Raw genomic sequence first — 13,752 nt, 5'->3', positions numbered from 1 at the left:
TTACCATAACATATAAGTCATATTCACATCACTATAGATATTATTATAGTTACTGTTACTTTTGTGGTTGCTTGCATCTCTTGAACTGTCTCTATGTCTCTCTTTGTCTCTCTCTGTCCATCTGTCTGCCTTTTCTCTCTTTCTCTCTCCTTTTCTTCCTCTTCAACCGATGAAGACAGATGGATTCGTTGCCACTGTGTACTCAAGGGGGGATTGTTGGGTCTATGTAAATCCCAAAATAAGAGTGTGGTCTGTACCTACTCCTAATGTAAAGTGTCCTGTGATAACTTTTGTTGTGAATTGGCACTGTAAATATAATATAATATAATATAATTTAATTGAATGTAAAAATGCTTTAAAATGTGTTTAAAATGTATATTTACAAAATGTACAAATGGTTCAGTTTTTTATAAGTTAAAGAGCAAGTCCTTTGGTGCCCAATGTGTGTCCCTGCACATACAGGTCACAGGCCACAGCTCTGGGATAAAGGCTGTTCCTCATCCTGCTGGTGCTGGATCTCAGTGCCCTGAACCTTTTACTGATGCCAGTGGCTCAAACAGTTGTTTCCAGGGTGTGTGATGTCCCTGAGTATGTTGCTGACTTCTTTCCTCAGTCTGCTGGCATACAGTATACGGTGACGAGGGGAGCTCGAGCCTTAGGATACACTGGGCTGCCTTTAAAACCCCATGCAGGTTCTTGCGCTTAGCAGCTGTGCAGCTGGCCTCATAGCCTATGGTTACTACATGTATATGAGCATCAGCAGCAGGTGATTCAAACAAGGTGTGGGTGATGGTTAAAATGATCTCTCATGGTATAGGTCATTTTGAAAATCAGTATTTTCATCTTTTTGCACAAGATAATAACTTTTATTTAAATTATTATCTTGCGCACATTGGAAAATAATATCCACTTCAATGTAAAGGAACCATTTGCATAGTGAGTGCTTTTACTTTTGATACTTTAAGTACATTTTCCGGCACTTCTTGAGTTGTAAGTTAAGTATCAGCAGCAGCATTGGTAGAGCAAAAGATGCCATGTCCAACTATAATGATGTGAACAGACACAACTGTGAAACTGCTTCTAACAATTAGACATTGATGATTAAGTATGCTACAGTGAATGAAGCTTGACACAGAGCTTAATCAAACTTCAATCACAGACAAAACATTCTTCCATTTATGTTATTTTTCTTTTTTTAATTGTTTTAAGATTCAAAAAGGCCAGTGGAGTGCTATACAGTGGAGCTCAGCACGTTGACTCATTATCTCTAAGCATATTCCTCAATATGCTTGGGTTGTATGCTAATGTTCTTTCTTTAGCTTTGACCGTACTCCTGTTTGTTTGATGATGTTATTACATTAGTCATCTCACTGAGTCAGCAGCAAATTATTTTCTTACATCGTCAGTGTCACGGGAGAGAGAAAAAGCACATCATATGGTATTACCAGGTTCCATTACCAACTATACAAAAACAAGAAGTGATTCATCCCCAGACATTAAGAGGACAGAGCCTACATTACTAAACTGAAGTTCCAGAGCAATGAGTCATACAGTATGACAGTGTGGGAGAGTTAGAAAAAAAAAAAAATCATATTTGGCTTTTTTTGAATAAAACTGAACTCAAAAAAAACAATTTTATATTTTAGTAAATAAATATAATTCAAGGCTTTTAAATTTTATTGTCTATAGCTCCAGCACCTCAGCTAAGTCTGATACCGTGTGAGTAGTGTTTTGGCTCTATAATAAATCATATAATGCAAGTGGTACTTTAAAAAGACTCTGAAGTGAACAGAAACTTGCAAAGGTTGTGCAAACATATAACATCTTCATACACACACACACACAAATCAGGAGAGAGGAACTCATGATCAGGTCCAAAATATAAATATGACTTTATTTCACAATCCAAAAAAGAGATCAGCTATCCATATGAGGAATGCTAAATTTAGTCTCTTCTCAAGTCTAAACTGGATATACTTTGAGCAACGTACAGTAATTCAGTTTCAAAATAAGCAAGATCATCCATTGTCTAAACACCATTAACAGTACAGTAAAAACAATATGGTTCACGTAAATATTTACACATTTTCTACTAAGAAAAGTATTTTTTTTTCAGATTTTTTTTAATGCTGGTGCTAGTTTTTAGTTCCTTGTTGATACAAAGACTTTCAAAAAGGAACATTTACAGGAACATTTACAAATGTAACTCTGTTGTGTTGTGTTCAAAAATGTTAAATCAAGTGATTGAAAAAACGGTTTACATTCATCTCATTTTGTGTGTATGTGGTGATTTTTGAGAATTGAAAAGAGTTTGGTTATCCGTGGAAGACATTTGAACTCTACATGGATATCTGCACAATTTGTTTTTTAACTGGTACTTTAAAAATATCATGATCAATGGTGGAGATACCAACGCACCTCAGTCTGTCAGCCAGTAATCATCCAGAGAAATGATAAAAACTAGAGTTGTATTGAAGCATATACTAGATCAGTGTGTGCTGAGTATTATAAAAGCACCATGCCATCACGGTACAGCACATAACTAGGTCAAGTCAATGCATGTACCTTGACATCTTGTCCTATTAGCACCAAAAGGAAGTCAAAGTGTGTGAAAGACCCACGTTTCTCACAGGAAACATTATACCACCAGTGTTAGTGTGAATACCAGTGAAAGGTCTGTATCAGTTGTGCTAAAATGTCGTAGATAAGTTCTTATAATGAAGTGCTTTTCACTCATGGGTAATAAAAAATAAAGATCCCGTTTCTCCAGAACTTTACACCTACCTGCTTATTCCGACCCTGTTAAAAAAAAAGATATCTGTAAACAAAGTGTTCACAAGGGTCGAGCACCCAAAATCCTCTTAGGCAATTGTCTGAGTGGTTATCCAACAGAAGCAGAGAGAGGGGGGGGGGGATTAGTTTGATTAGCCAGCACCGACTGCCACAATTTTGTATTACCACCCAGAGTATGGACATAAGAAATGGAAATATTCAGTTGACATACTATGTCATTTCTGAAAACAAAACCAAAAACAAAACTGAGGTCTTATTAGCACCATCAAAATGTACAGTTTTTGAAATCCTATATTCATACCTGTGCCCTTTGAAAGATTTAGTTATTGAGTTATTTTCCAGAAGGTGAACATAAATTAAGTGCCAATAATGATAAGCACTTCATTGTTGCAGCATTTCACGACTCCTCATTATGCTTTTGAGTTTTGAATTGCATTAGATATGTATGCCATTTTCAATCAAATGGATAAAAAAAAGAATACATTTTGTGAAAATAAAACCTGGTTCATGCTAAACGGTCATATATATAAATCTCTATCTGTACATACATATTCAGGTCAATGGATTGGGACCTTTTTCAAGTTAAGTTTAGGAAAATAAAAAAAGTGCTTCTTAATATGCCATACATGTCTGTGAATACAAGACAAACCATCCAGACGTATAGAAAATAAACAAAACAACAAAACGAAGAAGAAGTACATTTCTTTCATCAACTGCCAACAGAAGTCAAAGGCAGCAGAAGGAAAAACACAATGCTACATGTGACAATCTGTAGTAAATATATGCACACTATTAGTATTGACATTATGTGATGTAATGAGTTTAAAAGAGGTTACAGTGAGAATGGCACCAATGTAAAAGCCAATGAGATACATCTTTTGAAAAGACAACTATTGGCTGAAATAAAGGGCATAGTCCTACTGTACAACATAAATTGTGAGTGTCAACATATAAATGCAGGTTATCATAGACATCTTGCAGTAAACAGGCTTACACCAGGAATTAAATAGAAATCGTTATGATCAGAATAAATAATCACATCTTTTTTGTTCTTAATCATGTATATAAAACCAGTTTAAAAACGTCTTTAAAATGCTTCAAAGCACCATCTCTTTACAATAAAAACACGGAAAAACTCACAGTTAAAAAGCCAACCGACTTTGTTCTTCCTCATCGCATTAAAGGCAGAGACGAAGAAGGGCAAAGTCGACAAACAGATACTACAAAAGCACAATGAAAACAACGTAAAAATGAGAGTAGCAGTTTGAAGTAGATTGAGGTAAGGCAGAAGCACAGGGTGTAGAAGTTTTCTGTGTGTATGTGTGTATGTGTGTGTGGGTGTGTAAAACATGTCGACTAAGTCCAGCGATTGTAGGGGCCCGTCACTTGGGTAAGAGCATAAGGGGACACGGTGATGACGCCATCCCTTGGGAGAGTCCATGCTTGACGTGTGGGGACATTCATGATCCTACTCACCTCATCTGCCTCCTCCCCAGTTTTCTCCTCTAGCTCCTGACCTCCAGCTCCTTTGCCGTTCATTCCCACACATTCTTCCTCCATCCTTAATCTCTCAGCTTCCTCCTCCCGTTCCCGTTCCCGTTTGGCCATTTTGGCATCCCACATAGCCATCCCGTGGCCTGGTTCGTTCAGAGACTTGTGCTGGTAGAAGACCAAGGAGATGCGGGTTGGGTGGCTGCGGTCTGGCTTGAGGATAGGGGTGGTGGCGTGGAGCTCCCGCCGCGCACACTCTATCAGGATGGAGCCGTGTGATGGTGCCACGGCAACTCCGCCTATATCGTGGTCCAGGAAGTTGTGCTCACTGTCTGACCACACCTCTTCCTGCTTAACTTCCTCTTGTTCAAGCGGGGGAGTCTGAGGGGGAAGGGGGAGAGAGGAGAGCGGAGGGAGGCCATGACCCCTGACCTCTGCCGTGACATCTCCTGCAGCCCTGTGGAGTCCATTGAGCCTGCTGAAGAGGCCCTCAGAGGTAGGTCTGGGGGAGAAGGAGGAGGGAGGAGGAGCACTCCCACTGGGGGAGGGTCTGCGCAAAGGAGAGCAGTGCACCTCGTTGGGCTCAGTTTTAAAAGTGTGAGGGTAGTCACTAGGGGCATTATATGGAGGTATACGAACACTCTGGTCACCAGACGCTGGAGAAAAACCATTCACAGCCTCTCTCATTGTCTTATAATTAAGAGCTGAGCCATTCTGTCCAAACTGGCTGCCAGGCAGGCCATGGTGGTTGGGGGAGATTACCTCATTCTGTGGGGTTACCCTTGCACCCAGAGTGGGGTAGCTGCTGGTGCTCTGGTTGTAAGTGCTGGGTTGATTCCTCTCTGGTGGGTACCTTCCAACGCTGGCAGGTCTGGGTGGTAGTGGGTATGAGCTGTAGAAGCCCTGAGGGTCTGTTTTGGACAAATACATGTATTTTTAAAACACTGAATCAAAAAACTTTTATACTTTCTCATCTCGATATATTACTTATAAAAATGAGATTAACAACATAACTCTGAGACTTGGATTTACAACCTTTGTGGGGGGTTTCGCTTTTCCCTTTCCCAGGAGTGAGGGGAGTCAGCCCGAGCTTCTTCTCCAGTTTCTCTGCTTGAGCCCGAAGACGAGCTTCCTGCCTCACCTTACGGGCTGATTTCACTGGCTCAGCCAGCAGACGCACCTGAAAAATACACCAAAAAAGATCAGTGGTTTGTATAATTTTGATTTGCATTTTTGCAGACCACTGTCGTTACAGTTAGGAAAAAAGAAAAACAACATTATAATAATAAATGTCAAAAGCTGCCTTGCTGCTCACTCACCTCTCGAGGAAATGCAGACAGGACTTGCAGAGCACCACTTCGGATCTTCGCCCACTGGCCCTCGACCTGACCAAACTCATCCCTTTCAGAGATCTTGTAAAGTGGCAGAACATGGAGCTGCTCGTCTTCTGGTATGTTACGCACTGCACGGTTATCTTCCTTGGTTAAAGTGCAAACCTGGAAAAAGAAATAGAAAAAAAACAAGTTGAAGAGTAGGCCATATCCGATCACTACGTTAAGAGGTAGACACATGATATAGAAGTATGTAGCATGGTTTCATACTCGTAGCTTGCTTACCACAGTGCTGCCGTTATTCATGTTGTGAGTGTCCTTGTGAGCGTGGGCACAGAAATCCACACAGGCCGTGACCCCAGAAAAAGGACGTCCCTCCCTGCTACCCAGCCGGCAGTCATTGCCTGTCGTTTCATTTTCCACCTATGAGAGGTAAAATGAATACACATGAGTTTGGTTTGTGGTGAAGACAATAAAAGATTCAAAGTAAGTTATTATTATTATTATTAATTACAATTCTATTGTTATTTCATTAATAGCAGCCTGAGAGGGATCATCAGAGGTAAGAATGGTATCTTTTTCCTACCTGGTTTTGAAAGGCCTCAGGAGCCAGTCTTTTGTAAAGTGGTGCAAGGCCAGTGGCAAGATTCTGAAGGTTGCTCTCTACCTTCTCCTCCTAAAAGCGGTACATGGATTTAGGAGTTTAGGGTGGATACAGGTGATTGTTATAGCCAACATAAGCCACTAGGTGTTCAACTCGTCTGCCATAATTTCAGACACAATGCAGAGAAGGAAAAGAACTTGATTGATTTCCTCTACGATTTTTGGAAGATGACCACTCCCTCACCTCCTCCCGGTAGTCTCCAAGCAGGCGAAACTTGCGGGGCACTTTACTGCGGGCAAACTTACAGCCATTGAAGTACATACTCCAGGAGCAACCGAAGGAAAAGGAAGCTCCGCAGGTGTCTGGGTCCAAACCCTGACATGCACATGTACGACTGTGGAGATGGAGTGACGGGAGGAAGATAAAGAAAACGAACAACGTTTTGAGGTAACAGTGTCATTGCAAAACAAAGGCAGAGGTACTTACTCTTCGTTGAGGGCACAGCGACGGCTGGTGGGGGAGCCGTATTTAAAAAGGGTCTGTGTGAGCTCCTGGTAGAGATTGTCCGCCACCGGTCGAGGGATACCTTCCCACGCCAGGATGAGGATCACTAACACGGCAGTGTCGCAGTGGTGCCCTGGCCTCCGGCGGACCAAACACAGCAGCTTCTCCTGTTCACTGCCACGCCGGATCACCTGTCAGGTGATTGTTAAATAGAAAAGAAGCAGATGTACGACACCCCTCTAACTATATCAGAAAATGTTGAAAATCCTTACGAGGTAAAGGTTTCGAAGCACTATGTGTGTTTTAAGAGAATAGTTTAAAGATGGTCATTTTTAGGTGCAGGCACTCAACAGGTCTATGTTTAGGGAAGGATGGAAACTACTATACTATGGTTATCAAATTCAAATTCAAATTCAAAAAACTTTATTTGTCACCGGGGGGCAATTCAGGGCACACAGAGCAGCAAATAACGACAGTTATTGGTTATTAGGGCAGGTAAGTGTTTACTGTGGTTGCGGTGAGGATAAGAATCTGGGAGTGACTTCCTTCTTTGCCCCTAAATATACTTTGGTGGGATCCACAAGAACACTTCAATATACAGAAGACATATCCAGGACATTTTGGTAACCACCATGAACAAACACCAGCCACCTACCCATTTAGCTATTGGACACCCCTGGGAGCTCTTTCCTTCTTTCCCAGTGTAAACAACAACTTCCACCCTTACTGCATTTCCTTTGGCACCATATCTGTAACACACATGAGAGAAACTATAAGTCTGTGCTATTGAACACAGAGCACATATCACTGACAATACATATTAGACACCATTACATTGCTACCCATACCTGAGGGAAGTCGACAAAACATAAATCCAATCAATAAATGACTGTTTAGTGCAAAACACATGCTCAAGTTGCTCTGATTAAAAATGCATGTCATGGAAGAGCCCCCTGACTGCAGAATGACATTTTCTGAGTTAAGTGTGGCCGTCAGATGGATTGTGATGGACTCTGAGATGTTTTTAACTGGCTGTCATCTTGGTTTATGGGCCCCTTGTCACAGCTCTGGGGGTTTCCTGTTTCAACATGTCGTGGGTGTCTGAGACAGAGGGTACATGTGTAGAGCTAGCTCAGCAATGCTTCCTTTTTAATGACAGACTCTTTGGCTGTGACCCCACCCCATTCCACCAAGCCTGTGGTTGACTAGTAGGCTCTCAGTGTGTTTGGTGGAAAACACACCCACATGTACACACAGTGTACACAGAGTGGTAGTAGTCACTCTACCTGTTTTCCATCAGTTCCCTCACTGCGGGAACACTAGGCCCCGCCCCAAGGTGAGTATAGTAAGGGCCTTCCTCCTTTTCAATGATCTGCTCTGTGGAAAAAAACACAACAAAAAAGACAAGATCTTTCAGCTATCATAGCAATTTCACTGAGTATAGAACTGTCCTTCAAATACTGATGTGATGGTATATTTATCTGGTATATCATTCTTAATAAGTGAGTCAGATTAGCGTAAATAAACACAGTAAATGTAGCTGGATCTCAGTTCAAGGGCCACCCACATGGAAGTGTCCATTTCAAGGAAAAATACATCATAACACATCCCCAAAGCACCCCAAAGCCTCCTCCAAGTATGGCAGAGAAATGTGACCTCCTTCTGCTTGAATTGGCCCTTGAATTAGGACACAGCCTGTGTGTGTGTGTGTGTGTGTGTGTGTGTGTGTGTGTGTGTGTGTGTGTGTGTGTGTGTGTGTGTGTGTGTGTGTGTGTGTGTGTGTGTGTGTGTGTGTGTGTGTGTTTGTGTGTGTGTGTGTGTGTATGTGTATGTGTGTGTGCATCAGAGAGAGAAAAAAAAAAACAGAAAACATCAGCTTAAGGACTGACATGTTATCCAAAAGCAAACTTTCAGGGTAGATTTAGTCACAAAGTGTATTATATAGCCAATGTTATACCAATGCATATGATAAACACTTGCCTTCTGCTTTTAGGGAGCACAAACTTACCCACGCATTGGCAGGATGGAAGATCAGCCAGTTTTTTGGAAGGTGTATTGAGCAAGTTCTTTGTCGGGGTATCCAGAAAACTTATAGGAGACTCCAGAAAGCTGTTGACGCTGTTCTTAGATGGAGTTGACTCTGCAGAGTGGCCCACATCCCCATCAGTAGCTGTGGACAGGACAGTGACAGGTCCTGCCCTCTCCAGCTTGTAGTAGCCTTGCTGGCTTGGAGGAGGGGACTGCCGAGTCCCTGAAAAGCCATTAGCCAGATCATAGTGACCAATGTTGTGGGTGGGGAAAGTGGTATTGGCTGGGCTGGTGTTAGGATCAGCACTGTGCTGCAGCCCACCATAGGGCTGTGCTACCTGAGATATCAAATGCCTCTCACACTCTTGCCCCGATCCTGCAGCATGACCATTGCATGGATTGTGCTGGTGGAGTGGACCATTAGACAAGGACCATGGATGGTTTCCTTGACCATGAGTGTAGTTGATCCTTGTGAGAGTGTTGTAGTTCTGAGTCTGCGGCCCTAAGAGGGCTGCACTTTGTCTGTTACCGTGATGGACGAGTTGCCTCCTTTCCTCCTGGGCCTGAGCCAAGTATCTCTTCAGGTCAATTTGAGCCTGAGGCAAAAACAGGTTCCTCTTGTGGTGAAGGCCTGATTTCCCCTGTGATTGAGTCTTCTGGCCTCTGCTCCTGTGTGCCGTCTCGCCATTTCGTTTTGAGAGTGGGATCCTACCGTTGATTCCCTCATTAGCACCATCACTTTTCTTCTTCCTGGGCTTAGAAGGCGTGGCTTTTGCTTTTTTCACAATGGGCTTTTTCTGACTCTGGGGCAGCTGGGAGTTGTAGTTGTATTTGATGGCCGACACAGGTGTTCCTTTCGGAGGGTTGTTCTCTGACAGCTGGTTGTGTCGAGACTGGATGATAAAGGCCAGGTCTGCCAGCTGAGCTGCCACCTCCTCCTCCTCCCTGTTTCTCCTCGCTTTGCCAACAGCCCTGTCTCGGTCCTCCCCAACCAATCGCTCATGGTCTTTATTGAACTTCATGTCACTGGAATCTTTATGACTGCATTCCGACTTGACATGAGAACCAAAGCCCGGCTCTGTCCTCCTGTAGGGTGCTTTATCACTGTCTGAGCTGGCCTCTAGGAGATACTGCAGAGACAGCTTTGTGTTGGAGCTCGACCCCTGGGAGCACTGGATGACATTCCCTTGTCTGGCCACAGGAGGGCGTATGACTGACGTCTGGTGCAGTGGCGAGCTGATGACCGAGACTTTGTTGTAGCGAATAGCTGCTGTGGGTTTGGCTTCTTGCAGGGTTGCATTTGTATTGGAGGTTAAAAATGGGGCAGCAGCATAAATGGGATGTTCACACTTATTTTCCACTTTAATGGACCCAGGGGTGCTTTGAGGTATAGCTGCCAGTTGAGTCAAGGCCTCAATAGCAATAGCCTGATCAAAACTAAGATTTCTTCTCTCTGCCAAAGACTGCACGCTTGGTTGCAAGACACTTGGAGGAGGTTCACTTTTAATAGGCTGGGGAGTCCTTAGCAGGTTAACAGGAGTGCTTTTCTGACACAAGTCATTCTTTAAGTCCTCTGGCTCTTTTTTGACAAAGTGCAAATCTGGTGGTTCTGTTTTGATTGAGCAAAGAATGGAGGAACGTGAGCTGAAAAGTTTTTCCTCCAGTCCCTTTCTCTCCGTAACAGAAAGGCACACCACCGCCGCCAGCGTGGATAGCGGGTCTTCGCAGACCTCATCTTCATCACTCAGCTGCGTGGTCGCCTGTTCAGTGATCCAAGTCCACGGCTCCTCCAGTTTGATCTTCTTAAGTGGAACTGACATGTCGTCTGGAGGAGTCTTGGGTCCATTTTCAGGGCAGTCTTTAGAGATTGCAGTTATTATAGTCATCTGAGGCTCTGATGTAATCATGGACCGTTTATACACAGATTTCAGATCAGAGTGGGACCCAGTGGTCATGTTAGCACCGTTAGGTTTTGTCAGGTTCTCAGCAGAACCATTCTGAAAAGTCACAGAAGAGCATATATGTTGAAGTGCAATGCTGGTCAGCTCCAGTCCAGGCTCTCTTTTAACAAGTGCCGGCCTTCCACCTTGGTCCGAGGCCAGGTTGTGGGTGAGCGAGTGGGTGATGGGGGGAGCTTGTGTATGAGGTATGTGGCCTTCCTCTCCCTCATCCTCCTCTGTTGCCGTGTGGGTGTCATCCATCTGTGCTTTGCCTTTGCCATTTACCGACCCACTTTCTGGAACCACCTGAGACACAGAGACAGAGAAAGATGGAAACAAGAGGAGAGAGGTGACTCAACAAGCTCTGGCAGTGTACAGTGATTCAGCTTGTTCTAAATAGTCACGGCACACAGCACAACAGATTGCCTCCCAGCATGGCGTAAGCATCTGCTGCAGCCACTATTTAGGCGGTGGAAAATATCATGGCATGTGCAAGCAAAGAGTCTGCTTTCAATAAATCTTGCCGAAACCAATCTCTAAATAGAGCTAATAAAAAGAAAAACTGTGGTAGTTCACAGCTGAGGCTTCAATCAGGGCTGCATTCCTGCATGAGCTGTGTGGTGTTGAAAGCCATGGACCCACAGGTAGCCAAAAGCCAACGAGTAAACATTTGGAGTCATGCACAGTTCATGATAACGTCACTACCGGTGGGTCACTGAGTGCATAAGCTCAACGTGCATGTGCATGTTGTGCTTGTGTCAGGTGTTTAGATGTATTCCAGGGCATGAATGCATACATTGGCACATGTGATTATTAACACAGCAGCCCTGCCATAAATCCTGTGCATTGTTAAGTGAGTGATTAACCCACTCAGGGTCTTATCCACAAACAGTGCAGCTTGACCCTTTGGCTAAGACACATTCTGACTGCCAGCAGAGCTACGACCATCCAAAGGTCCCCACTATTGACAAACCGATTGGTTCCAAAAGCCATGTTGGTAACAACACTACCATGGACAGGAATAGAATTTAATGATTTGTGAAGAAAGTTTCATCAAGGCTTTGAGGATCGTTTTTTTGCACAAATGCTAACACTCTGATACAAATCTAGCTTATATATACAGTGTTTCTGGAGCTGAAACTGTTAAACCCTTCTATATTTTTCATCATCTTGAGTGAGAATATGATCAACTGAAGTCAAGTAAAGCTGCTTCTGATTTTAGGATTTAACACTGAATCACATTCAGAGCAAAAGCCTTCAGCAGTGGAAGACTGATTACAAATGCTGCAGCATGACACAGATGAGAAAAACAAAAAAAACAAAAACAAAACAAAACACTGCATCATGTGCCAAGACTCAGCTGACAAAAGGATTTTAAACTCATTTGCAGGAGCTTGAGGCTATGTGTACATTACTGTGAGCTCTGTGTACAACATGTTTGTGTGTGTGTGTGAGTTTGTTTATTTATTATTTCTGGATAATGCACATTAATAAACATATACAATAGTACACTTAAACGTGCCAGATTGTAGCCCGGGGGCTAATTTCCATCTGAAGTCCACTAGGCAGGTTGATGTGACAAGAAAAGAAGAAAAAAAAATGACAATGGATATACAATATTAAAATTTGCTATAAAAAAGCAGAGAGAAATAGAAAGAGAGAAAAATTAAAACAGAATAAGTCATTAGTAGTAGTTAAAATGAAGATATAATTCATTCAATACGCTCTACTGGGCTAGTATGGTAGCATACAGTTAGCGGTGGTTGCATGTTTGGTTAGCTTTAAGCCACACCTTTACTTGGCTCTTAAAGCTGGCCAGAGTGGGACATTCCCTTATAGTTGGGGGTAGTGTGTTCCATAATGCACTACCTTTAATCGATTTAATCGTCCCTGTTTACAACAACAAATCTGGTGATCCAAGTCAGTCTGTATTTAATAAACTCTTGAAGTGGCGTTGGAGCCAGGCCATGTAGTACTTTATAAATTAAGCATACAGAGGAAACATTACAATAAATATTAAAACTCAGCAAGTTATATTTCTCTAAGACGTTGCAATAGTGGTAAGAGAGTTTTGAGTGCCTTTTTGTACAGAAGCTCAACTGGTTTCAGGGTAGTGGAACCCGACATAGACCAGCTGGTGATACAGTAGCTCAGATGTGAGAGTATCATTGAGTGCAGAAACATCAGAGCAGCTGCATCTGGTAGAGATCATCTGATTTGCTTAAAGTTATAAAGATTAAATTTAAAATTTTTGGGATTAATTTTAACATGGTTTTTGAAAGAGAGTCTGGAGTCTATTATCACGCCTAAGTTTCTAAATTCATTAACAACTTTCAGCTCCTCTGTGCCCAGGAACACTCCAGATTGAGAAACCGTAATGGTAGAAGGTAGCTTCGACAAATATAAGCAAACAGTTTTTTTTGCATTTAAGATTAGAAACAGTCTATTGAGCCATGTTTGCATGTGTGTAAGAGCTGTTTAGAGTACACATGCTGCCTCCTCAGGATTTTTTTCTTCAGTAAAAATTACATTGTCGTCAGAACAAGTGAAGCTGGACATCAACATCTAAACAATAATCTGGTAAATCATTAATATATATTGAAAATAAAAGGGGCCCCAAAATGGACCCTTGGAGGTTCAACCCATATAGGTGGAACTGTGAGTGTGTGTGTGTGTGTGTGTGTGTGTGTGTGTGTGTGTGTGTGTGTGTGTATGTGTGTGTATGTGTGTCTGTGTGTGTGTGTGTGTGTGTGTGTGTGTGTGTGTGTGTGTGTGTGTGTGGCGTCCCATTTTCCCTCTAATGAACTAACGCAACTCCAGGGTAGCTTGAGATCCGTTCCCCATCAGTGTTTACCTGGCATAAACACCCATTAAACTCCATCACTGCCACTGTTTTAATGCATTTTACAGCAGGGTATGTGCACTCCAAGCTGTCATGAAGCAGCAACAGTACTTCAATATAAACCAGACTTCTGTGAACCCACAGACCAAACAGAAAACACTTTATCAGCTACATGTGCTCTATTCAACTTTTTGCTCTCTATTTCTTCAGACATGGGGG

The 13,752-nt window shown here is 42.6% G+C and overlaps 1 protein-coding gene across 1 annotated transcript in view; it reads right to left on the bottom strand.

Annotated features, from left to right (window-relative positions):
- Positions 1–1,868: 1,868 nt before the first annotated feature.
- tet1 (tet methylcytosine dioxygenase 1) overlaps positions 1,869–13,752 on the bottom strand; it is a 31,105-nt gene continuing 19,221 nt past the window's right edge. Inside the window, exons 3-12 of the mRNA XM_083923006.1 lie at positions 8,732–10,997; positions 8,010–8,100; positions 7,379–7,472; positions 6,706–6,914; positions 6,463–6,613; positions 6,202–6,291; positions 5,901–6,038; positions 5,604–5,780; positions 5,320–5,464; positions 1,869–5,195 (exon numbers count right to left, since the gene is read on the bottom strand). Of these exons, the coding sequence (XP_083779132.1) occupies positions 4,150–5,195; positions 5,320–5,464; positions 5,604–5,780; positions 5,901–6,038; positions 6,202–6,291; positions 6,463–6,613; positions 6,706–6,914; positions 7,379–7,472; positions 8,010–8,100; positions 8,732–10,997 (4,407 nt within the window). The 3' untranslated portion in view covers positions 1,869–4,149. The remainder of the gene's footprint in view (positions 5,196–5,319; positions 5,465–5,603; positions 5,781–5,900; positions 6,039–6,201; positions 6,292–6,462; positions 6,614–6,705; positions 6,915–7,378; positions 7,473–8,009; positions 8,101–8,731; positions 10,998–13,752) is intronic.

Source organism: Echiichthys vipera (assembly GCF_963691815.1).
Source record: "Echiichthys vipera genome assembly, chromosome: 11".
Classification (NCBI taxonomy): Eukaryota; Metazoa; Chordata; class Actinopteri; order Perciformes; family Trachinidae; genus Echiichthys; species Echiichthys vipera.
The sequence above is the reverse complement of the archived record's forward strand: the minus strand, read 5'-3'. Positions and strand labels throughout refer to the sequence as shown.